Genomic DNA, 24100 nt, shown 5'->3' with positions numbered 1-24100 from the left:
GTGATTTTTTTGTTTGAAATTTTTCATAATAAAAGGTGGGGTGAAAGCCAATGGCACAGAATAAAGGGGCAATTCTTCCAGATTAAGACAGAGCTTTAGGGGAAAGAATTACATTCGATACTTATGTCTTTTTCTTCTTCTTTTTTTTATTTTTTATTTTTAAGTAATCCCTATCCCCAACGTAGGGACTGAACTTATGACCCGGAGATCAAGAGCTGCATCCTCCACAGACTGAGCCAGCCAGGCCTCCCTCGATACTTGTATCTTCAGGGGTGCCTGTGTGGCTCAGTAGGTTAGGCGTTTGACTCTTGATTTCAGCTCAGGTCATGGTCTCAGGGTCATGAGATCGAGCCCCGCACTGTGGGGGGGGGGTTTGCACTCAGCAGGGAGTCTGCTTCTCTCTCTCCCCCTCTCCCCCTCCCCCGGTCTCTCTAAAATAAGTAAATAAATCTTAAAAAAAAAAAAAAACCACGAGAAAAATATATGCATCTTGATTGGATCCTAGCTTGAACAGACTGTGAGTATTTGGGGGCTAATTAGGAAAATCCGCAGTGGGTCTTTGAGACAACTGGGGAGCTGCTGTGAGCTTCAAGCGTGACCACAGAATTGCCGCTGTGAATAAAAACGCCTATAGTTTTTAGAAATGTGCAATAAGATATTCAAAGGTAAAAACATCGTGGTGTCTCTAACTCATTTTTAAACACTTCAGGAAAAAAAGAGCAAACAGAGCACGCACGGCAAAATGTGAAGTCTAGATGACGGGTATGTTCTACTTGTCTGTGCGCTGGAAGATTTTTCATAACACGGTACCAGAAAGACTTCCTGTAGATAAATCGGAGATAACCCCGCTGGCCCAGCACTGTTTGCTCGGGGCCACAGCTACAACTCCTATGACGCAGAGGGTGAGAAGCAGGCGAGGTGCCTGCTCTGGGCACACCCCGAAATGATGAGGCAGGGCTCCTGGGATGGAAGTGAGCTTAGAGATCTGCCCGAGCTCTTCCTTACCGGATGAGAAAGAGGCTCAGAAGGGGAACAGGCTTTCCCAAGGTCACGTGACAAAATTCACCACTGGCTTGCACAGGCTGGGAGGGGCCTCTGCTGTCACTTCCATTACACAATTCGTGTGCTGCACACACATACGTGCGGACACGCACAGACTTGCACACGCGTTCATGCATTCACAGATGTGCGCGTGTGTGCACGCGCATGCTCGCGCACAGCTGCCTGGGAAGACAGGGCCGCGCACGAGTCCCTGGCCATAGCAGGTGCTCGGTACCCTGGCTGAACTGAAGGGAGCTGGCTGGTCAATCACTTCCTGTGTGCTGAGCACCTCAGCACGGGGTCCCTCAGACACTGCTCTACGAGGTCAGACAGATGAGGAAACGGGAATGCGGGGGGAGCCAGGGCCTATAGGGTAGAGGGAGGGACTGGGAGCCCGATGCTGGCGTCAGGCTCCACCCCTTAGTGTTGCTGACTGGGCCTGGAAAGGAGACGTCTCATCTCCAAGCCTCGGTCTCCCCGTTTGCATACTGCAGGGATGGCTCCCCTTCAGCAGCTCTGTCGGGAGGGCACAGACACCCCCGGCGCATTACCTGGCTCACGCTAGGCTCATCATCCACACCATGGCTGTGACCTTGAGCAGCAAGGTCACTAAAACCTCTCACAGAGGTATCTATGCTCATTCAAACAGCACAGCCTGGCATCACCCCTTGATCTGCTGGGGGACCCTGGACAAGGGCCTCCCCTCCCCCAGCCTTGGTTCTGTCACCTGTAAGACAGGTGTGACAACAGCCCCTACATTACAGGGCTGGAGCGCAAACACAAGCGTGGCTTCACAGGGACCCTGGCCCACAGCAGATCCACACGACACGAGCGATCTGTCCGATCCTTTGGGCTGCCCCCCCAGACCTACACCCTCACAGAGATCCTGACAGACCCCAGGCCCGAGGCCCCAGGTCCCGGCCCGGGTGGGCTCGGCGGTGGTACCTGGCGGTGGGTAGCACTGGAGCAGCCGCAGGAGCTTCACCGAGAGCCAGGGCGCCGGCACGAAGTAGTAGGTGTAGTCCTGGAGGTCGGTGGAGGCCGAGGAGACAATCTGGGGGCGGAAGAGGGCGTGAGGCATGGACAGGGAAGGGCACGGGGCAGGGGCAGGGCAGAGCCACACTGCCTTCCCAAGGGGGTGCAGGACTCTGAGGCCCAGGGAGGGGAGCGAGGGAGCCTGGAGCACAAGTCAGCGACCTAAGCCAGGGCTCGCCGACTTCTCCAAGTAATGCTGCTCTCGGGGGCAGGAAGTCTCTGCCAACCCAATTCCTTTCTGTGAGCCCCTTACTCCAAACAGGAGCCTCGCAATGCCCTGAGCTCCTCCACGGAGCAGAGATCACACCAGCTCACTGCAGACTTGTGTCCCTGTAGCTGTCCCCGAGGCTGGAAGCAGCTTGGGGCAGGAATTGGCTCCGACCCTTTTCTGGGTTCCCAGGCCTAATACCAGATCAGACATAAGAAAGTCTCGGGGAAGAGGTGGGAACTTAGCAGGAGAGCGCTGATGGCAAACTCCTGCTCAAGCTGGGAAATCCCTCCTCCAGGAAGCATTCCCACCATGCGCTGTGCCACTGCCATGATGGCATGTGCCCGGCCCCCAGTGTCCCTGTCCGTGTCCCCCCGACCAGCCTGGCACACAGGAGTATTCAGGTATCTGGTGAATGGACGACAAAGCGACCGAATGAGCTGGTGTGTTTGTTCACTTTGCTTGTGAATCCAGGTCCTCTCGGACCTGCCCAGGAAATGTTTATATTCACTCTAAGCCTTTCTAGACTTCCAGGCTGAGGTAACTGCCTCCTTTGGGGTCCACGATGCCCTGCACTACCTCCATGACAGCCCAAATCACCCCTTTTATCAAAATCTGTGCCGGTCGGCCTGCCCTGCTGCATCTCCCTCCCCCGCAACAGGACAGGGAGCTCCTAGAGGACTCGGGTCTGACTCATCTGTGTCCCCAGAGCCTGGTACACAGGTGGCCTCAGGGCATGTTCCCAGAACAGGGGTGAAGGTGGTAAGAGGAGCAGAAGGAAGAACAGGAAGGGACAGGTTCGAGAAAGAGGAGCAGGAGGAACACCAGGGAATGCGGGAGGAAGCAAGAGGCAGTGGGGTGAGGGGGAGGAAATCAGGAGAGCCACTCTCACCTCCTGGGTGCTCATGATGCCCAGGCCCATACCGACATTATAGAGACTGACTGACAGCAGCTATGCTGTGAGCTGGGCGCTGGTATTGTCCCCATTGAACAGATGGGGTCAGTGAGGCCCAGAGAGGTGAAGCCACTTGTCTGGGGCCACACAGCCAGGAAGTGGCCGAGCCGGGATGAGCTCAGCTCAGAGGCTGAGTTCATAACCACTGTGCTGGACTGCCTCTCAGGGAGGGTGAGGGGGACCAGCAAGTCACTCCAGGGGACGGAGATGCCAGGGCCATCTCCTGCAGCCCGTGACGAGACCACACCCACCCGGCTCAGGCGAGACACGGCCAGGGAGATGCACGTCTTAAAGTCGTCCGGGTTCTTCTTGCACAGACAGGTGATGAGACTGACAGCTGCCGTGACCACACCCTGCAGAGGCAGACAAGTGGCAGGTCAGGGCTGGGGGGGGAAGGGTCAGCCTGGGGACAAGTGTCCAGGCTGTGGATCTGAAAGCAGAGACCCAAGGGCTGGGTGGGTGATGGGTGCTGGGGACACTGGACAGGATCCCTGGGCAGTCGGTGGGGGGGAGGGTATCAGGGATGGACGTGGGGGTTTCTGCACATTTGGGTGGGTGACAGGTACTCAGGACACTGGACCAAGATCTCTAGGGGCCTGAGTAAGGGCAGGGACAGATGTGGACATCCAGGTGGGAATCAGGGCGGGGGTGGGACACTCCCTGGGCTTTCACGTGAGCGTCTGAGGCAGAAGTGTCTCTGGGTGAAGCGGTGGGGTGGCTCTGGGTGGCACCAGGTCCGGGGCTCACCATGTGCTGGTCGTTGAGCAGGTGCACCACCCGGGCCGTCCACTCGCCCATGGGCACCAAGTCGGGCGAGGCCTTGTACAGCCGCAGCAGGCACAGGGCCGCGCTCTGTTTCACGCTGTCCATGCTGTCCCTGTGGGGACACAAGTGAGTCGGAGGCGGTCAATGCGACCCAAGCCCCACACAGACCTTCCCTCTTCTCTCACTCCTCCCAGGAAGGGCGGCCAGCAGCAGGTGGAGAGAGCCAGGGGGACCAGGGATCCCACCTGGTGCTGCCCTCATCACCCACCAAGCCTCAGTTTTTTTATCTGCAAAATGGGTTCCATCTCCGTAACCTTGTAGTCATTGGCAGAACGACGCAACATGTCAAGCCCGGCTGTGCACCTCCACTCGTTTACCAAACACTTCCCGAGCGCCTCTGGGCAACAGGTCTGCTGGAGGCGCTGTGAACAGACGAACTGGTCCAAACGTCTGTCCTCACAGAGTCACCTTCTAGCCAGGCAGCCAGTACCCCAGCACACACACCAGATGCTGTCCGGCTTCAGGGCCACGGCGCCAACGAGCGCAGGTGCGAGGAGCGCTGGGAATGCTATTTTGCCAAGAAGCCCTCTCTGATGAGGTGGCAGGTGAATGGAAAACTGAGTTTAATGAGAAAACCCCGAAAATCTCTGCACGGTGCATCCCAGGGAGAGGGCACAGCCCGTGTGGATGCCCCGAGGCAGCTGTGGGCCTGCGTGTGGCTGCTGTGAGTGAGCGAGGCCAGGAGATCAGACAGAGCGACAGGGGCCAAACCATGCCGGCTATCGAGGGCCATGGCGACAACCCTGTTTCTACCCAGGGGAAGACAGAGACGCTGCAGGGGACGAGCATGGGGACACCAACACTGGGGTGACAGCAGTAAAAGCACCACCCAGAGCCTTTCCGCTCCGTCCGGCACTGACCCAGGCACCCTCCGGGACTAATTCATTTATCTCTTCACAACAAACCGAGGAACCAGGGCCAGACGCGTGAGCTTGGGGTCCTGACTGGTGGAGCACACTTCTGGGGGAAGCCACTGACTCTCTGATGGGCACTTTCCTCCTCAGGAGGATTTGGGGGATGAAGAAAGGACACCGTGGACCAGAAGCTGGCGCGGCCTCAGGTGCAGAGGGGACGTGGGGAGATGTCCTGACCACCCAGGCTGCGGCCTCGAGGTCAAGGGTTTCCCGGAGAGGACCCAACCGAAGCCTGGGCATAGGACACAGAGGGAAGTCCCAGGAGGGGTGACCTGCACAGGCAAAGGCCAGGTGAAAAGACGTTTCACCGAATGCGCAGGAGAAACACGAATGGCAGCGAAAAGGCAGAGCTGTTTCCTCTCGCCAGCCAGGCAGACGCACACACGTTGGCCGGGCCTCGGATACGGGAGCCCTCGAGGAGACGTGGGGACAGGCCCTCAGAAGAGTGGGGCCACCCCGGGTCAGTGTGCCGCTGGGAGTGCTGCGGACCAAGCCCAGCGAGGCTGCTCCTGGACACCCACCCCGGGGGCGGGCACACATGCGTGTTCAAGGTGACGCCGCGAGAACGTTTGCTGACTGACCGTCATCAGTTTAAAACCAAAACCAGGGGCGCCTGGGTGGCTCAGTCGTTAAGTGTCTGCCTTCGGCTCAGGGCGTGATCCCGGCGTTCTGGATCGAGCCCCGCATCAGGCTCCTCCACTGGGAGCCTGCTTCTTCCTCTCCCACTCCCCCTGCTTGTGTTCCCTCTCTCGCTGGCTGTCTCTCTCTCCATCAAATAAATAAATAAAATATTTAAAAAAAAATAAAAAATAAAACCAAAACCAGTAGAAGGTCTGTCCCAGACCAGTGGAATGCCGCTCCATTAATGGTCTTTTCACCATCGTCACAGCTCATGGCACAAGCCCTGTCCCCAGGCCATGCTCCGTTCTAGGTGTTTCTCCAGCCCTTGAGGGAGGTGACCTCTACCATCACCTCCAGCTATGGGTAAGGGAATGTCCGGCCGCACACCAAATGGAGGAATAAGAGCTATTTATCACCTTGGTCAACTTAACCAGAGACCGTGCAACTATTTAGGTAAAGCTTACAACTATGGAACGGGGGGGGGGGGGGCAGGTGTAAAAGGACAAGGAGGTACGTGGGAATAACGACCACCGAATGCAGGGCACAGGGAGGGAGGGGAAGATGGGGATGATGTGGGAGAGATGATGGGAGAATTTAACTGCTTCCTTTCTTTTTTCAAAAACACCTGCGATGCTACATGAGCTAGCAATTCCGCGCCCAGGCATCTACCCACAAGAACGGAAAACAAAGTTCACGCGATGGATTCGTACATTATTCATGAGTCAAAAGGAACCTTTCTGGTGAATGGATAACTAAAATGTGGTCCCTCCAGACAGCAGAATATTATTATTGGGCCATAAAAAGGAAAGAAGTACAGCCGCATACGACATGTAGGAACCTCAAAAACGTTACGCCAAGTGAAAAAAAGCCGGACACAAAAGGCCATGTATCGCGTGCTTCCATTTATCTGAAATGTGCAGAATAGGCAAATCCAACGAAGGAGATGAGTGGCTGTCTGGAGCTGGGGGGAAGGCAGTGGGGAGTGAGCTGCTAACGAGTATGGGGCTTCTTTTTGGGGTGATGGGAATGTTCTGGAATTAGTGGTGGTGGCCGCACAACACTGAATATACTAAAGACCACTGAACTGTACACTGTAAACTGCTGAAACAGTAAACTTGATGTTATGCGGACTTTATCTGAATTAAAAAAAAAAATCTAGGGGCGCCTGGGTGGCACAGCGGTTAAGCATCTGCCTTCGGCTCAGGGCGTGATCCCAGCGTTGTGGGATCGAGCCCCACATCAGGCTCTTCCGCTATGAGCCTGCTTCTTCCTCTCCCACTCCCCCTGCTTGTGTTCCCTCTCTTGCTGGCTGTCTCTATCTCTGTCAAATAAATAAATAAAATCTTAAAAAAAAAAAATCTACCTAAAAAAATATATTGCTCTGTGCCCCAGTCACCGTCAAGGCCAAGTCTCGGGTGTCAAGAGGTCAGCTGAGCACTCAAACCACCCCAGCCTGGCCCCTGACTCTGGCAGGGCACAACCCCTCAGCATCCATTCCCTGGCATGAAACTGGGATGTCACCTCTGCTCATATGAGCCTGTCACACTGGCCGCCTTCTTGGCCCTCACAAGCACCAAGTTCTCCCCACTCGGGGTGGCCGGCAATTTCACGACTGACCACTCCGTCCTCTGTGAAAGTTTCTCCGGGTTCCGAGCCACAGCCCACTCTGCGTTTTCCTCCCATCTCCCTGGCCAGACCTGGACACACTGGGCCACCCTGGGGCTAGCCTTAGATCACTTCTCATCCCGTCTCATGTCTTCCCCGAGGGACTTCATCCGGCTGCGGCTTTAATTACCATCCATCCTGCGCTGTCCCCCACGATGCCCCAGCCACACGTGGCTACTGGACCCGGGACGCAAGAGACGTGTGTGTATATTACACTCACGTATGGTGACGACATGAACAATTACACGGATAATTTGCAGGATGATCCAATGTCAAAACGAAAATATTTTAGATGGACTGGATTAAATTAGAATATTAAGAGAAGTTTCGCCCGTTTGTTTTTACTTTGTCTGATGTGGCGACTAGAACTGTGGAAGGTGTGTGGGGCTCGAGTTCTATTTTTAGCTCTCTGTGCAACATCTCTCCCACACTCCCTCTCTGGCCCCAACTCCCTGCCGTCCAGCCGCCTACTGGACGTCTCTGCCCAGATGTCCAACAGGCACCTCACATCCAGCGCGGCCAAACCTGGCTCGGGGCCTGTCTCTCGCTCCCCTGTTTCTCCCCAGCCTTCGTCATCCACCCACCTGCTCAAGCTCATCCTCTCTTGCTTTCCCACCCCATGTAATCCAGCCTGTCGGCTTCACTCCCAGGACGTACCCAGTGACGACCTCTAGCGCTACTACCGTGGTCCCAGCCACCGTCAGCTCTGACCTGGACGGCAACAGACGTCTCAGTGATCTCCCTGCCGCTACCTTCACCCCGGTCTTTAGTTCTGCTTATGGTTCTTGATTCCAACGATCAGCCTCTTTCTTTGGTTCAGGCGTTATCCATTCAAACAACACCTCTGTCATATTCTCTCCCTTCTCTCTTCCTAGAGCTCTAAAGTTTTTTGAGTAATCTCTACACCCAACGTGGGACTTGAACTCACGACCTGGAGATCAGGAGTTGCACATTCTACCTACTAAGCCAGCCAGCGTCCCTCTAGAGCTCTAACTGGTGTTAGACCTTCTCCATCTTCCATGACTCTTAACCTCTCTTGGAATTTTCCATCTGTGTCTCTGGGCTGCATTCCGATTAATTTCTTCAGTTCTACCTCCTGTTCACTAACTCTGCTTTGGCTCTATCTACCCTGCTGCTAAGCCAGACCACTTCAATAAATGTCTCCGTTTCTTTTTCAAACCTGCTTGCGCTTCTATTTTTAAGTTGTTTTCTTATTTATTGAAACATATAAATATATTTATTTTACATCATATATGAATATTCCAATTCAACTGTTACTTTCAGTTTCCCTTCTGCTGGTTCTCCCTCATGGTGTCGTGCAGCCTGTGTTTAGTGATTTTTGACTATATATGTTACTCATGTAACTTAGAGCTTCATCTGTGGTCAAGGCGGGTTTCTCCTGAAAAGGCCTGTTTGCTTCTGTGAGGCACTGGGCTACTACTAGCTTAACTCACTTTAAACTAAAGGTTGGCTTAAGAATTTGTAGACAACCCAGGTAGGGGAAAATCAGGCTGAAAACCAGCGTGTGGGCTATTCTGTGCCAAGGTTTGAAACAGGTAATTTTGCTTATAGTCCCCAAGGGGATTTATTTCTAGGTCACTCTCACTTTGAAGTGTGGTCTCTGGAGCCTCTCCTCAGACAAGCTTTGTATCCTGTTCCCAGAGGCTGCAGGGCCCCCAAACCAATATCTAGGTTCACCCTCCAAGCAAAATCTGGCTTTGGCCCTCTGCCCATCTCCCCAGGTGCCAGGTCCCTCTTAGCTTGTGGCCTGTACGCTCCTTATTCTCTCACTAACTCATGAATACATTGAAGAATACTTCCTTTCCTCTTTTATCCCACATTGTTAGGTTTCAGCGAGAGCATTAGTCAGGAATCTAGTCCACCATGTTGCCAGAAATACAAGTCGTACCTTCTCCCATACCAAGCTGAGTGATCTTCTAAAAATACAAAGCCAATCATGTCATGTGCCTACTTGAAACACACCAACTCCTCTCAGTTCAATTAGAATAAAATCCAAACACCCCCTACTCTGCCTCTTGTTCACTGCCCTCCAGCCACAGAGACTATCTCTTGGTTCCTTCAATACAGAAAGCTCATGCCTCAGTGCCTTTGCACTTGCTACTCCTTTCTCTTGGGACACTCTCCAACATTTTAAAATAACTATCTTCTCATCATTCCAGTCTCAATTACAAGTCACTTTCTTGAAGACACCCTCCCTGATGACTGTATCTAAGTAGCTTCTACCACCCCTCCCTGGAGCTGCCCCCCACTACCTAAATTTATTTTCTACACAGCATTTATCACTATCTGAACTCACCTTACTTTTTTATGTAGGTATTTGCTCTTTGGGTGTCCTCTCATGTAAGCTTCCTGTAAGATGTAAGTTTCCTGAGGGTGGGCACAGTAGTCCTTGCTTCTCCCTCCTACCTCCCCAAACCCATGAGGGTGCCCAGCACAGTGTGGGTACTCAAAAAATATTTGATGAATGACCTCCTGCCTCAGGATGATCACACAGGCTGACCCCAGTGCCTTTCACACCTTTCCCCTCTCCATAGCCAATGGCGCCTCCTCATCCAGGTCTCAGCCTGACTCCACTTCCTCTCGGAAGCTCTTCCTGATCCCCCAGACTAGGTCAGACGTCCAACTAAATGTCCTTATGGGCTCCTGTGCCCCACAGCATGGTTCCAAGAGGAACTGTACATTTCACCCTGCAATTATTCAATTAATGTTTACTTCCCACTCTGGACCATGAATGCTTGGGAAGACAATGACCATGTCCATTTCTGGTCACGACTATATTCCCAGCAATCAGCACTACACTTTGCACACAACAGATGCTCAACAGATGTTTGTTGAGCGAATGAATCAAGATGCAGAAGTTCCAGAAGGCTGTCGCCAACATAACTTACGGTTATCACCTCTTCTATACCAGGTATTAAAGGCCAGTTAATCAGAAGACACCCCGTTGGATATGTTGGGAGGTTGCATCACACCGCTGAGTCGGCTCGGTGAGATGAAAAGAGGGGCCAGGGGGCTGCCACCAGAATCGAAGCCTCGCATTATCCCCACATCCTGGCTGGGAGACCTTGGACAGGTGACACAATCTGACCCTCGAGCTTGGCTGGGCCTTGTCTATTTCGTTCCAAACCCCACCCCACCTGGGTCCCCAGTGCCTCACCCAGCCACCAGGATGCGCGGGATGTCAGCAGCAAAGGCCTCGCCCATCTCCCGGCTGCCCACGTTGGCGATGCAGTGCAGGGCCAGGCACATGAAGGTCGGGTTGCGGCTGGCCAGGTCGTTCTTGATGGCGTTGTTGATGAGCCGGATGAGCTCCGAGTTTGAGTTCACCAGAACCGAGATGAAAAGGTAACCCTGGGTGAGGAAGGAGGTGGGGGGGCTGGGAGCCTTGTGGTTAACTGGTCGTAGGCCCCAATCCTCCCACTCTGGAGTCTGTACTTCCAGCCCCCTCCTCCCTCAGACCCAGGAGTGCAGGCCCCCAGCCCTTCCTCCCCAGACTCACTATCTGCTTCTCCGTGTACTTGTTGGAGCTGAGCAGGTTCACAGCCTCCATGTGCCCAAAGTCAATGTCGTGGCCAAGCAGGAAGATGAACAGCAGTTTACACACATATTTTTTCTTACTGTAGCCATCCAAGGCTTTGTCCCCTAGGGCCAGAGGAAGGAGGAGAGGGGGGACAGAATGAGGAAGGATCATACCTCTAAGTCTCAAGTACCCCAGTTTCCAGACCCTTCTCCCTCAGACCCAGGAGTCTAGGCTCCCAGCCCCCTCCTCCCTGAGACCCAGGACTCCAGCCTACCTTTGAATTTAGAGCGGATATTGGCCAGTTCCTTGTTGATTCTCTTAATTTCTGCTTCCTTGCTCTTACCTGGGGAGGAGAAGGCAGGGAAGAGACAGTTGAACCGCCTGTGCTCTCTTTCCTTGGCAAGCCCCCACCCAGCTGGAAGGGCACACTCCCTCCACCTTGGGGCCCCGGGCCCTGGGGCTGAGCCCAAGCCTGGGCCCCATCTCTAGCTGGGAGGGTCACAGAGGTTAGAACCATGGCTCATCAGTCTTTCCAACCCAGAGGAGAAGCCTGGCACACACTATGGGGTGATTCCTGACTTGCTCCCTCCTTCCACCTGTCACTGTGGTCCCCGAACCACAGCTCTGGTTATGCCTCCACCACCAGCCCCCAGAACTGGCCTGGCAAGAAATATGTGACAAGGGAATGAATGAATGAATGAATGAATGAATGAATGAATGAATGAATGAATGACTAGCTCAGCTGCCATCCAGCTGTCCCCCAGGACTCTCGACATTCCCACTGAGCTCAGCATCTCCTGAAAATCTGCTCCAGTGTCATGAGGGTTCCACTGCGTCCCAGTCACCAGGCCAGACCCTTGGGTGCTAAGCTTGCCCCCTCTCTTCCTAGCCTTTCTTACATCCTTTGGTCCTCAGCCACCAGGCCCACAGACCCACTTCTTCCATTTCCTGGCTGCCAACCTCTCCCCAACTCGTCTGCGACACTTCTGACAAGATCCACTTATGGGATGGGTCTAGAGGGCTTTCCCTGACCCCACAGGCCAGGTCCTGCGCCCCCTGTGCTCCCTGATGCCCAGGCACCTCCGTCAGGGCAGTCTGAGTGGATGGTGACCAGGTCTCAGCCACCCTCACTGCTTGCTGTGTCCCTTTCCACGTCCCCCAGTTCCACTGGAGCCAGACTTCGCCATCTTGTCCTTGACTGGCTCACCCAGCTTGTCCAAACAGAACCCCTCGGGCTCCACCCCTTCACTCCAGCCGTCACCATGTCCTCTCGGCCTGACCTTCAGAATGCTGGGACCACCACTGTGACCTCCTCACCTGGACCCCATGCTTGCTCACCCACATCACTGCAGCGGCCCCCATTCTGACCTCCCCGCCTCCCTGCTGGGGGGAGTCCACCCCATGGCTACCCAGCCTCCTGGCCCTGCCCTGGCCACCCCACCAATGTCACCCCTCCCTACGTTATTGTGTGTTCCACCCCACACCCCCACCGCCTCTGCGGACACTCCACGTTCCTTCCTGTCTCAGGGAGGGGGCTCATACGTGCTGTCCCCTCTGCCTGGACCCATCTCTCAAGTGGGTCACGTGGGTCTCAGCTCTTGTCACCTCCTCCAAGAGGCCTTTTCTGACCAGTTCTTTCAAGCCAATGCCTTATACTTGTTTCCACTATTAAAAAAAAAAAAAAAGTCCTCCCTGGTACACTCCACACCATGTAACTATTGTATTTATATTTACTGTCCAAACCTGGCTCCCACTTCAGACTGTGAGCATCACGAGGGAGCTTCTAGAACAGTGCCTGGTATACAGCAAGTACTTAATACATTTCTGGTCATCTGAAGGGCAGAGGCCTGCTCAGACCCATGGCCGTGTCATCTGCATCCCCGAGCCTGTGGCCTGGCACCTGGGAGGCTGTGTGCAATGAACGAATGAAGGAACAGGCAAGGGTATGAGCTCTCCTTTTTTTTTTTTTTTTTAAAAGATTTTATTTATTTATTTGACAGAGAGAGAGACAGCCAGCGAGAGAGGGAACACAAGCAGGGGGAGTGGGAGAGGAAGAAGCAGGCTCCTAGTGGAGAAGCCTGATGTGGGGCTCGATCCCAGAACGCCGGGATCACACCCTGAGCCGAAGGCAGACGCTTAACGACTGCGCCACCCAGGCGCCCCGAGAGCTCTCCTTGTCTTTAGAAATCCTGCCTCTCCTCCAACTCTCATCTTCCAGGGAAGCTGCCACAAGCTTCACTGCAGCTAGCACCTACTCCAGGAAGCCCTCTCTGATTAGCACCTCCTGACCGGAGTTAAATTTAAAAATACTCGGGGCGCCTGGGTGGCTCAGTTGGTTACCCGTCTGCCTTCAGTTCAGGTCATGATCTCCAGCCCCGCATCCCATTGCGCTCCCGAGCAGGGAGCCTGCTTCTCCCTCTCTCCCTCCTCCCCACTCGTGCTCTCTCTCTGTCAAATAAATAAATAAAATTCTTAAAAAAAAAAAAAAAGCAAATTTAAAAATACTGATTACATGTTGAAATGACAACATTTTGGTGTAAGATTATGTGAATATGTCAGTAAAATTAAATTTGCCAGTTTCTTTCTCTTTTTACAAACAATGTGCCTACTGTTAAAACCACACGTGCAGCCGGTGTCATCTCCAGCAGAGCACCTGCTGTGGGTGTCGGGGTCTGCCCCTGTCCCCCAGGCCACACAAGGAGCCCCTAGAGGACCGGGCCACCATCTGCCACTTTTCTGGGTAGCAACTCCATGTACCAAGGGCCTACCAAGTGCTAAGCTCGGAAAAGGCACGAAGACGTAAATAAGGGCCTTAAGAAGTCATCAGCTCTCCGTCCTCAGGAAGGGGGTGGAGGGCCCAGGGATGAGGGTGGGAAAGGGTCTCTGGGATCCAGGCAAGGAAGGGCCAATGCCTCAGGGATGAGCTTGAACTGGACTGTGTGGCCCCAGAGGTCACATGATCCTTCATTTATTAATGACACATTTCCCGAGCCCCGTGGGCCAGGCCTGAGTGGGGTGACACTGGGCACCCAGGACCCACGCCGACCTGGCACTTCTGATGTGTTCCCAGGGGTTCCCGGCCTGAGAGGGCACAGGCAATGAGCCCTGTCCCCACACCTGAGTGAGATGCACAGAGACAGAGGCTGCCTGAGGCTTCAGTGGTGGCAGCCAGGAGGGGACATTTGAGGAGGGCTCTGAAAGGTGAGGAGGGTTCAGGAGCAGTTCACTGGGTGAGGGCGGTGGCAGGGCAGCGCCTCCATCTGGGGGCTGGCCCAGGACAGGCAAGGGTGCGAGGCGGGCCCTGGGAACCACTGTGCACATTCTTTTTAAAAAATTTTTTTTAAAGATTTTATTTATTTATTTGACGGAGAGAGAGACGGCCAGCGAGAGAGGGAACACAAGCAGGGGGAGTGGGAGAGGAAGAAGCAGGCTCCCAGAAGAGCAGGGATTCCAACGCGGGGCTCAAACCCAGGACCCTGGGATCATGCCCTGAGCCAAAGACAGACACTTAACGACTGAGGCACCCAGGCGCCCCCAGTGTGCACATTCTATTCTATTCCTCAGGATGACCACAACTGCTTCAAGTGCTCGCCTTAAAACTATTCTGTAGGGACCAGGAAAAAAAAAAAAAACCCTCTTTTATAAATTGACCATATATTACAAAGCACCGGCTTCGACTTCATCGCAGAGAGACAGGCATTTGAACAGCAATTGAATTTGAGGCTAGAGTACTCTCTGGACTTCACTTAAACCACTATTAAAAGCTTTGAGACGCAGACAAACTAACCCATGGTGTTGGATGATGGAGCCGTGGTTATCCTTGGGGGGAGGACAGGGGACCATGAGGCTGCACAAGGAGGGTGCTGGGGAGTCGGAGATGCCGCTTCTGCCTCTGGGGGCTGATTCTGAAACTGTGTTCAGTCAAGAAAGGTTCATCAAGCTTGACACTTACGATCCGTGGGCTTTTTTACACATTTACTACCTCCATATATGTACATATACTGACGTAAGTTATTATACTTGTATATTACATATAAATGTATGTTCATAGGGAAGTAATCAGCTATGCAAAAAACTGTACTAAGCAGATACGGACAATTTACGGGATATTTAGAGAATATACATATGTGTGTGTATATTTTGTCTTTAAAGATTCTTTAATTGTCCACACCTATTTGATATTCCTTCCCGCACAACTGATACACTTCGCTATAAAAAGGAACTCACAGGGGCGCCTGGGTGGCCCAGTTGGTGAAGCTTCTGCCTTCGGCTCAGGTTGTGACCCTGGGATCAAGCCCTGCCGGCAGGTTCCCTGCTCAGCGGGGAGTCTGCTTCTCCCTCTCCCTCTGCCGCTCCCCCCAGCCCCCTACTCTCTCAAATAAATAATCTTAAAAAAAAAAAATTCACAGAGAGAAGAAAGCACCAGGTTTCCAGAAGATAAGGGGCTGCAGCCTTGGAGGGAGGGCATCCCAGCAGAGGGCACATCTCTGCAGAGACCTAGAGGCAAGTAGTAGCCTGGGTACCCAGAGACAGCACATGGGTGCTACTGAGGGTAACATGTGGAAGAAAGGGGCTGAGGGCAGCTGGGACAGAACTGGGCTAATGGAAGGAACAAGTTTCCAGCACTCAGGGCCAGCCAGCGACAGGGGGATGAGCTCAGGAAGGCATGCAAGCGTGTCCGCGCATTTTAAGGGGATTTCTTATCCTCAAACATTCCCTAGGCCAGGCTCAGGGATGAGTCACACGAGCCCTGCGCTGGGGGAGCTCCTGGACTGGAAAGGAGGCTGACGGGGACAAGCGAGTACTTTGACACAGGCAAACATGATGGGGGCTGGGAAGCTGGAATCAGACCAGGGGAGGAAGTCTTCCTGGTACACATCTCCTGGGATTTGAGGATCAAAATTCAGAGCGGCACTGGACCAAGCAGAAATAAGGGGAAGTGTGCTCCAGGCCATGCAAAGGCCTGGAGGCTAGTACAGCAGGCAGGCCCAGACCTCCATGCCTCTTCTGGGTTCTCTCAGGGTGCTGGGGAGCCACGGGAGGCTGCAGGCCCCTTTTCTGCCAGCAGGTGTGGTTGTGAGGAGCGCGCGGGTGGAAAAGGGGGCTTGCTGCAGGTGAGGGCAAGGAATGGCTGAGCAACGACCTGCCCTGCCTTGGGGCTTCCGTCAGTGAGGGGAGATAAAGCCTTCCCGGCCGGGTGCTAAGCTGCAGCATCAGGTGGGTCTGTCTCTGCCACCAAAGGCACCCTAAAAACCCCGGCTCCTCTGCCCTGGAGGAACTGACATACTTTTATGGAGGTAGCAGGCAAGGGGGTCCAGTACCTCAGGGGAGACAGCTCCCATTTACAATACAAGGAACAAATGTTCCTCTCTACTAGGACCCCCGTGCTGTGTCTCCCACACGAGTCCCAACAGCCCAGAGTCCTCAAAGAGAGTTCTGGAAGCTGATGTGTGTTAACTCTGGACCACTATAAAATCCAGAACACGGTGGCCCTGCGCTGCCCAATGTGGGACCCACGGGTCACGTGGGGCCACTCGGCACCTGACATACGGTTGGCGCTACCAAGGGATGAAATTCGTATTTTCCATAAATTTAAAATTAAAAACCAGTTCTCAATTCAGTCACCACAAGGTATGTTCGGAACAACCCGGGTACTTTGTGAATCTACTTTCTCAACTCCTCAGTTTTTCGAACTCGTAAATGCAGAGCAAGTGTTTCCCGTGAAAACGCGGCCTCACTGAGAAAGGCACATAAACTGTCTCGTGAATAATTTTGAAAACATTGGTTACACACTCAAATAATATGGTGAGCGTACTGGTGTAAATAAAATACATTAAAATTGATTTCCCCGGTTTTACTTTCATCATGCGGCTCCTGGAAAATTTAAGCTTCTGTATCCGGCTTGTTGGGGTAGATGGTGCTCGTGCTATCAAAGTCATCACCACCCCTGAGAGAGAAAATAGTCTCCTGGAACAACCAGCTGCAAACGAACGCAGCTGCAAAGACCATCCCTGAGCCACGGTGGCCGGCCACGTTACGGGTTAAGGGAAGGGTGTCCGTCAGAATGCAGCACCCCCAGGGCAGGGATGTGTGGCTGCTTCATTCCCAGGGGGCATCCCCGGAGGTCAGAATAGTCCTGGCACAGGAAAGGTGTTGAATGCAGATTGTGGACTGGGTGCACTAGATGCCACAGAATGGGGTGAGGCCAGGCCTGGGGCTGTCTGCCTTCAGCATCTGGCGGACCCTCGCAACCTAAAGACCGATTCTTAAAGTGCAGGGCCTGGGGCAGGGTGGGCGGCCCCCAGCGGCACACTAATGTTGGAGTACCAAAGTGAGACTCATTCTTTCTGGTCTCTCCACAGTGGCCAGAGGGATCCTGTCCCTTCTGTGTTCCAAATCCCTCCATGGCTCCCATCTGGCTCAGACTAAAAGCGAAGTCCTCACTGTCATCCTCCGGGCCCTACAGATCCACTAGTTCCCTCTCTGACCACAACTCCTACCCTCCCCACCATCAGCGGCCTCCTCTTCCTGCTCCTCCTCCTCCTCGAATTCCTCCTACCACAGTCCTGCCTCAGGGCCTTTGCACAGGCTGCCAAGAATGTCCTCCTCCAGATTTATGCAGGCCTAATTCACCCACCAAATTTGATTCTTTGCTCCAATGTCACCTTTTCAGCAAGAGACTCTCTGACCAGCTTACAGAAGAGCACTCTCCCTAACTTTGTCCCTATACCCCCTCCCTGCTTTATTTCCTCTCAACCCCCCGCCCCAGCCCCACCACCTGTCTGTACACCTGAATACTATATTTGTGTACTGATCTGTTTCCCCTTGGAATATGAGCACCACGGAGAGGGACTTTTGTTCACTGTTGCAATCCCATGACTTCGAGCAGTGTCTAGCACTCAATCGGGGCTCAGTAAAGACTGGTTTGTTTGCTCATTCATTCATTCATTCATTCACTTATTCTTCCAACTAGCAAATGTCTCCTGAGGACTCCCATGGGCTAGGTCCCATAGTCGGCAGACCTGGGGCCCCAGGGAGGGATCAGAACAGGGCCTGTGCTCACGGGCCTGGGGGAGAAGTCACAAAAGGAAGGGGTCACAATCTGGAGTAGGACGCACCCTAATGGAGGAGTTCAGGGCACTGTGGCAACCCAGCATCCCCCTTCCCATTCCTCGCAAACTCTCCTCAGGCCTGTAGGTAGTTGGGGCCCTACAGAGGAGACAGCCCAGCCTGGGCCTTGGAAGCTTCCGGTCAGATTCAGTGATTGGGAGGCAGATTCCCACTCAAGACAGTCCAGGGCCATGCCCTCAGGCTGGGCCCAGCCCAAACCTGTCCCGTTCTTATCTGCAGAATTTGCCCTTCCTTGCCCTCCTTCTCAAAAGCCTGCCTTTCACCTCCTTCTACAGTCTTCCCCCTGAACTCCACTATGCCTTCAGATTCTCCAGCAGGATGGCTCCACATCCCTCCCCTTCCTCCACCTGCTCATGTCTGAGCGCTGGCTCACCCACATCCTTCAGGCCTTCTTTTCCCTCACTCCGGCTTGAAACCCTCCCTGGTGGCCTCTGCCCACCTGCCCAACATTAGATCCCTTCCCATCCTCCAGGACTCCTGTTTCCGCTGGGCCTCAGGACCTTTGCATGGCTGTCCCTCTGCCTTCACAGCTCTTCCCCACCTCCCTTGGCCTGGCAAACTCCGCCACGTTGTCTGAGTAACACAACCAGACAGAGTCTTCATTCTCACAACACTGTGGCCCTCTCTCTCACTGGACTTCGGACAGCTACAATTTTTTCCACTTACAACAAAAAATTGAGATACAATTCACATACCATCAAGTTCACCGTTCTAAAGTGTGCAATTCAGTGGTCTTTGGTATATCCACAGTCTCGTGCAACAATCACCACGATCTATTTCCAGAACATTCTCATCACCCCAAAAAGAAACCCAACACTCTCTGGCTGTCCCTCCACATTCCACCACCCCCTACCCGGCCCTAGGTGGCCACTAATCTACTTTCTATCGCTATGGATTTGCCTGTTCTGGACACCTCATACAAACAAGATCATATATGTGGGCTTCTGTGTCTGGCTTCTTACACTTAGAACAAGGTTTTCACCATAGTTCATCCATGTTGTAGTATGTGTCATTCCTTTTTTTTTTTTTTCATTTGAGAGAGAGTGAGCGAGCGAGAGAGAGCACAAGCAGGGGGAGGAGCTGAGGGAGAGGGAGAAGCAGACTCCCACTGAGCAGGGAAACCGACCCAGGACTCAGGGATCATGACCTGAGCCAAAGGCAGATGCTTAACCAATTTGAGCCACCCAGCCGCTAGACCCGGCCTTTTTTTAAAAGATTTTATTTATTTATTTGAGAGAGAGAGACAGACAGAGCACAAGTGGGGGCAGGGCAGAGGGAGAGGGAGAAGCAGACTCCCTGCTGAGCAAGGAGCAACACATGGGACTGTATCCCAGGACCCTGGATCATGACCTGATCCGCAGGCAGACGCTTAACCAACTAAGCCACCCAGGTGCCCCATGTGTGTCATTCTTTTTAATGGCTTGATAATATTCCATTGCATGGTGGACCCCATTTTGTACATCCACTCATCCAATGATGGACACCTGGGTTGCTTGCTTCCATTTTGGGGCTATGGTGACGAGCCCTACTATGAACATCTGTATACATGTGTTTGTGAGGAGGACGGCTACGGTTTTTATGCAGCACCTGTCTCCCTCATGGGGGCTGGGAGCTTCACAGGGACACAGACAGATCTGTCCTGTTCGCCACTGTGTCCCCAGGGCCCTCCATAAGGTTTGAAACACATCAGCCATTTGACATTTACTTGATGAGAAGGCGAAGAACAAGAGGAATCGTGATTCTCTAGCCCCAATTTACATGGCCAAATTACTTCTACTGGCCCCAAGTCAGAGTCTCCCCTCTAGGGTCCTTCAGTGACACTGACCTGTTTTCTCTTTCCTTCCCCACCCCCACCATCCAATCCCCTTGTAAATCCTTCAAAATTTGTCCCCAAACCAACCACTTCTCACCATTCCCTTCTCACCCCAGTCAAGCCAACACCATCTTTCACCTGGATGCCTGCAGCAGCCCCTAATTATCTGCCTACTTCCGCCACTACCTCCTGAGTCTGTTCCCTTCATGGCAGCAGAGGAATTATTTCAAGACATCAATCAGCTCATGTCCCTCCTATACTCTAAAGCTTCCTGCCGCTCTTGTTTCACCCAGAGAAAGGCCAGAGTCTCTCTAAGGCCCACAAAGCCCTCCACGATCCCTGTTCCCTTTCTGTCCTCATCTCCTGCCCCTCAGCTCCAGCCACACGGGTCTCCTCGCTCTTACCGGAACACATGCCAAACATGCTGCAACCCCAGGGCCTTTGAACGTACCATTTCTCTGCCTGGACTGTCCCTTCCGTCCAAAATCTGCAGGGCCCGTTCCCTCACTTCACTCAAAAATCTACTCACATGTCACCTCTTTGGTGAGGCCTACCCAAGCACCCTCTCAATCCCGGTACCTCCTCCTCTTTCCTTCTTTCCTTTCTGTCACACTACCAGTCACCCTCTGACATGGTATCATGTATTGCAGTTCTGTGTTTATTTTCTATGTCCCTTATGGTTGGGTGCTCCCAAGCCAGGGATTCTTGTTCACTGTTGTAGCCCAGTCCCAGGCACAGTATCAAAAAGTATTTGTTGAATGAACGGATGAATGAACCTTCAGAGACAAGATGCTATTATCAGGGGAGTTTACAGACAAGAAAACTGAGCCTCCGGGGTGTCTGGGTAGCACAGTCGGTTGAGCGGCCAACTCCTGATTTCTGATATCCATTCAGGTCGTGACCTCAGGGTTGTAAGATTGAGTCGCAGGTCGGGCTCTGCACTCAGTGCAGAGTCGGCTTGAGATTCTCTCTCTCCCTCTGCCCCTCCCACTTGTGATCTCTCTCTCTCTAAGATAAATAAATAAATCTTAAAAAAAGAAAGAAAAGAAAAGAAAACAAAACTGAGCCTCAGAGAGGTTAAATGACTCACCGAGAGTCACATCACTTCACATCACTGGTAGGCATCAGGGGCAATGCACACCTACTCCTAACTGCTGGCCCACCACCTAATCCACAGCCCCTCCTTGCTCACCTCTTTCCATAACAACCATAACATCTCTCCTCCACCTGACACCCAACAGCTTCCACCCCTCTCGTTCAGTGAGCATCTACTATGTGCCAGGTCCTTTCATACCTACTAAATTCTAAGATAATCTCTGGGCATCTAACAGAGGCCAATCGTCAGATCCACCGAATGACAAAAACAACAGCCAAGACCGTCCAGTGCCTGGAATGTGCAAAAGGCCTCAGTCACATACATTATCACAACAACCTCATCAGGAAGGTGCAATCAGCAGTCCCTCCTGACAGATGAGGAAATCAAGAGGTGAAGTCCCCCATCCAAGGTCACATGGCTAGGGAGTGACAGCCCCCAAACTCAAACCCAGGTCTGGCTGACCCTAGAGCCCATGCGGATATAGCCTCTGAAGCTCTTGGCAGCTCCAAACACCAACACCCACTCCCAGGAGTTGGGAGCTGACTTGGCGCCAGGTCTCTCCTCGTCACGACAATCCTNCCTGCTGATGATCACTGTCACCATATTGATGTGGTCAGATGGGAGAGGGCTCAAGATTCGGGACTGGCCTGCTTCCTGACCTTTGACTTCTCTCTGGGACCAGGCTTCCCCCAACCCCCAGCTTTCCAGATCTCTTCCCCGCAAATTCCTAAGGCTCCCTGGGCCCTTCTTTGAGCTCTGGGCTCTCCCCCTTCTGGCACATTCCCCAAACCCCCACTTTATAATATCTTCTTCTTTCCAGGCCCCTAGCTTCCTATCTCAGGTTTTCCCAAGACCCTCCAATTGCAGCACCTCTCCTCTATATTCTTGATCCCTCCTCTTCCCTTAGTGACCCTCCTAGCCCCCTCTCCACTGCCCTCCATGTCTCCTAAGCCATCCTCCATCCTGGAGCCCCTCTATCCCTCATCAGGGTCCCACTATAGTCCCCCACCTTCCCATCTCTCCTCCCCAACCCCCTGGGACTTTCTATTACTCCCAGGCCCTCTCTGTGCACTAGCCAGGAGCCTCAGTGACCTACCTAGCCCCTTCCCCTCTCTGACACCCCCTCAGCCAGGCCCTCAAAGCCCGGCCGCATTATGCTTCCTGTGTTTTACGCTCTCCCGGTCCCCTCTGGCCCTCTCCCACTCTATCGCTCCACAGGGTACCCCCCCACCCATGCACCTCCTTCCGTTTCTGTCGATATCAGGGATTTCTCTAACCTCGTCGCTAATAGGTTCCCCAAGCCTTTCTATCATTTGTAGGGGACACCTCTATGTCCCCAGCCCTGGGACCGTACTAGCCTCCTCTCCTTTAAGACCCTCCCGGACGCCTTTAGCCACTCCGTGTCGTCACCTCAAGAGGCACTCTATGACACCCTAAGTCCTTCCATTCCCCCCACCCTAAAGTTCCCCCCGGGGCCTCTCTATCCTCTCCCTCTACGACCGAAATGGCTTTCTATGCCCCGGGCCCCTCTGTAATCCCCGAGCCCCTCAATTCCACGCTCCCCCTCCCTCCAGTGTCCCCCGGCCGCGCTCTCACAGTTCCGGATGTCGGAGATGAACACCGCGAGCCCCCGCATCCCATCGCCCTTGGAGACGGCCGGCATGATGGCGGTGGTGTCGGCTCCAGGCCTGGCCGGGCAGGGCACAGCGCAGCGGGGGCTGGCAAGCGGGGACCCGGAGGAAAGGACCCCAAGCGGCGCCGAGGAGGCGAGCCGGCCGGGGGGGAGGGCTGGCTGGCGGGCAGGCGGGCGGCAGGCCGCGTCTCCGCCCCCGGCCCCTCCCCTCCCGTCCGCCGTCCTGAGCTATCAGCCTCCCATTGGCTCAGATTACTGCCGCTCAGACTCGGGCTCATCCTCCGCTTCTTCTCTCATTGGCCCCTGGACAAAGGCACGCTGCTACGATTGGCCCAGTGGCCCGCTATTTCCGTTCGCAGGAAGGTGGGGGGAAGGGGCGTTGCCCGAGGGACGGGAGGAGTTCGGTTACGTGCGGTGGGACCGCCCCCTCCGTGAGGCCGGGTCCGATGCTGATTGGATCCCGCGAAGGGCGGGATTGGCATGAAGGAAGGCGGAGGAGTGGGCTCGGGGAGGTGGGACTTGCGTTGATCATGGCCAATGAGCTGGTAGATCGCCCACGCAGGCGCCGCGGATTCGCCAGGCTGCCCTATTCCCGCCCCCGACTGGGCGGTTGTGGGGGCGGGAGAAGGGCGATCATAGGTAGAGAAGGAAGGAGAACGGGGGTTGTCACTCAGCTGGGCTAGGATAGGTGGAGCGTTCCCTGCAATTCCCTGCTGCAGAGAAGTGGTTGGGAGGGGCAAGAAAATGTGAGGTGTTTACTGCGCAAGCGTCCCCCTGTTTCCCCTTCTCCCTCCGCTCGTCTACCCCCGACTCCTTAAATCTTCTTCCAGGAAGTCTTCCCTTACCCCTCCCCCTCCCTTGTCTAGTGGCCGAGATGTCGAAACCTAATTTCTCAGAACCGACGAAACAGTAATTTAAATCTAGCCCCATTAGGCAGACCTTAAACCTGAGGTCCAGAGAGGTTGCATGACTTGCCCAAGGTCACACAGCTCAGAATGACAGAGCGGGGATTTAAACTATATTTTGGTTTTTAACCACTTTCCAATATACAATGCTTTTTTTTTTTTTTTTGGCAACCATAACGCCAAATCAAAATCGTGAATCTCTCCTCCACCAAACTTGGAGTTCCTCCCGAGCAAGAATGGGACCTGGTACTGAAGAACGCTGATTCTTGATGAATCCGGTTGGTTTGGCCCGACTACCACCCTTTGGCACCCCGAGACCCTCTTTGACGGACTGATTTTGGGGACGGCAAAGCATTAGGAACTACGATTCCGCGGGCTATTGAGAAATCTGGGGCAAAGGGAACTTGAAGAGTCCATTTCTGTCAGTTAGAGGAACTAAATCCCACATCACTTTTCTAATCTCAGACGTCTAATATTCTTGGACAGACCCTTGAAGGAGCGTCCTACATCCTGTAAACTTCCACTCTGAATGGCCGGGGTGGGGGTGGGGGTGGGATGGGGACCAGGACAAGAGCCGGGGCATCTTCCGGGTTTAATAAGATCGATCCATTTGGGTTTCCAGGAATGGGTCTTGGGAACATCATTCTGGGTTCTAGGAGGAAGGACATGCTTAGCTGTTTTTGTGACCGGGACAGTCCATTCCTAATATGGGTTGGG

The 24100-nt window shown here is 53.7% G+C and overlaps 1 protein-coding gene across 1 annotated transcript in view; it reads right to left on the bottom strand.

The window, feature by feature from the left end:
* The window catches only part of AP2A1 (adaptor related protein complex 2 subunit alpha 1), a 30651-nt gene extending 8008 nt beyond the window's left edge, over positions 1-22643 (bottom strand). Inside the window, exons 1-7 of the mRNA XM_040634318.1 lie at positions 22442-22643; positions 11080-11148; positions 10785-10927; positions 10443-10636; positions 3987-4116; positions 3491-3592; positions 1987-2095 (exon numbers count right to left, since the gene is read on the bottom strand). Coding sequence (XP_040490252.1) covers positions 1987-2095; positions 3491-3592; positions 3987-4116; positions 10443-10636; positions 10785-10927; positions 11080-11148; positions 22442-22508 — 814 coding nt within the window. The 5' untranslated portion in view covers positions 22509-22643. The remainder of the gene's footprint in view (positions 1-1986; positions 2096-3490; positions 3593-3986; positions 4117-10442; positions 10637-10784; positions 10928-11079; positions 11149-22441) is intronic.
* Between the last annotated feature and the right edge of the window lie 1457 nt (positions 22644-24100).

This window comes from Ursus maritimus, unplaced genomic scaffold, assembly GCF_017311325.1.
Source record: "Ursus maritimus isolate PB19 unplaced genomic scaffold, ASM1731132v1 scaffold_19, whole genome shotgun sequence".
Classification (NCBI taxonomy): domain Eukaryota; kingdom Metazoa; phylum Chordata; class Mammalia; order Carnivora; family Ursidae; genus Ursus; species Ursus maritimus.
The sequence above is the reverse complement of the archived record's forward strand: the minus strand, read 5'-3'. Positions and strand labels throughout refer to the sequence as shown.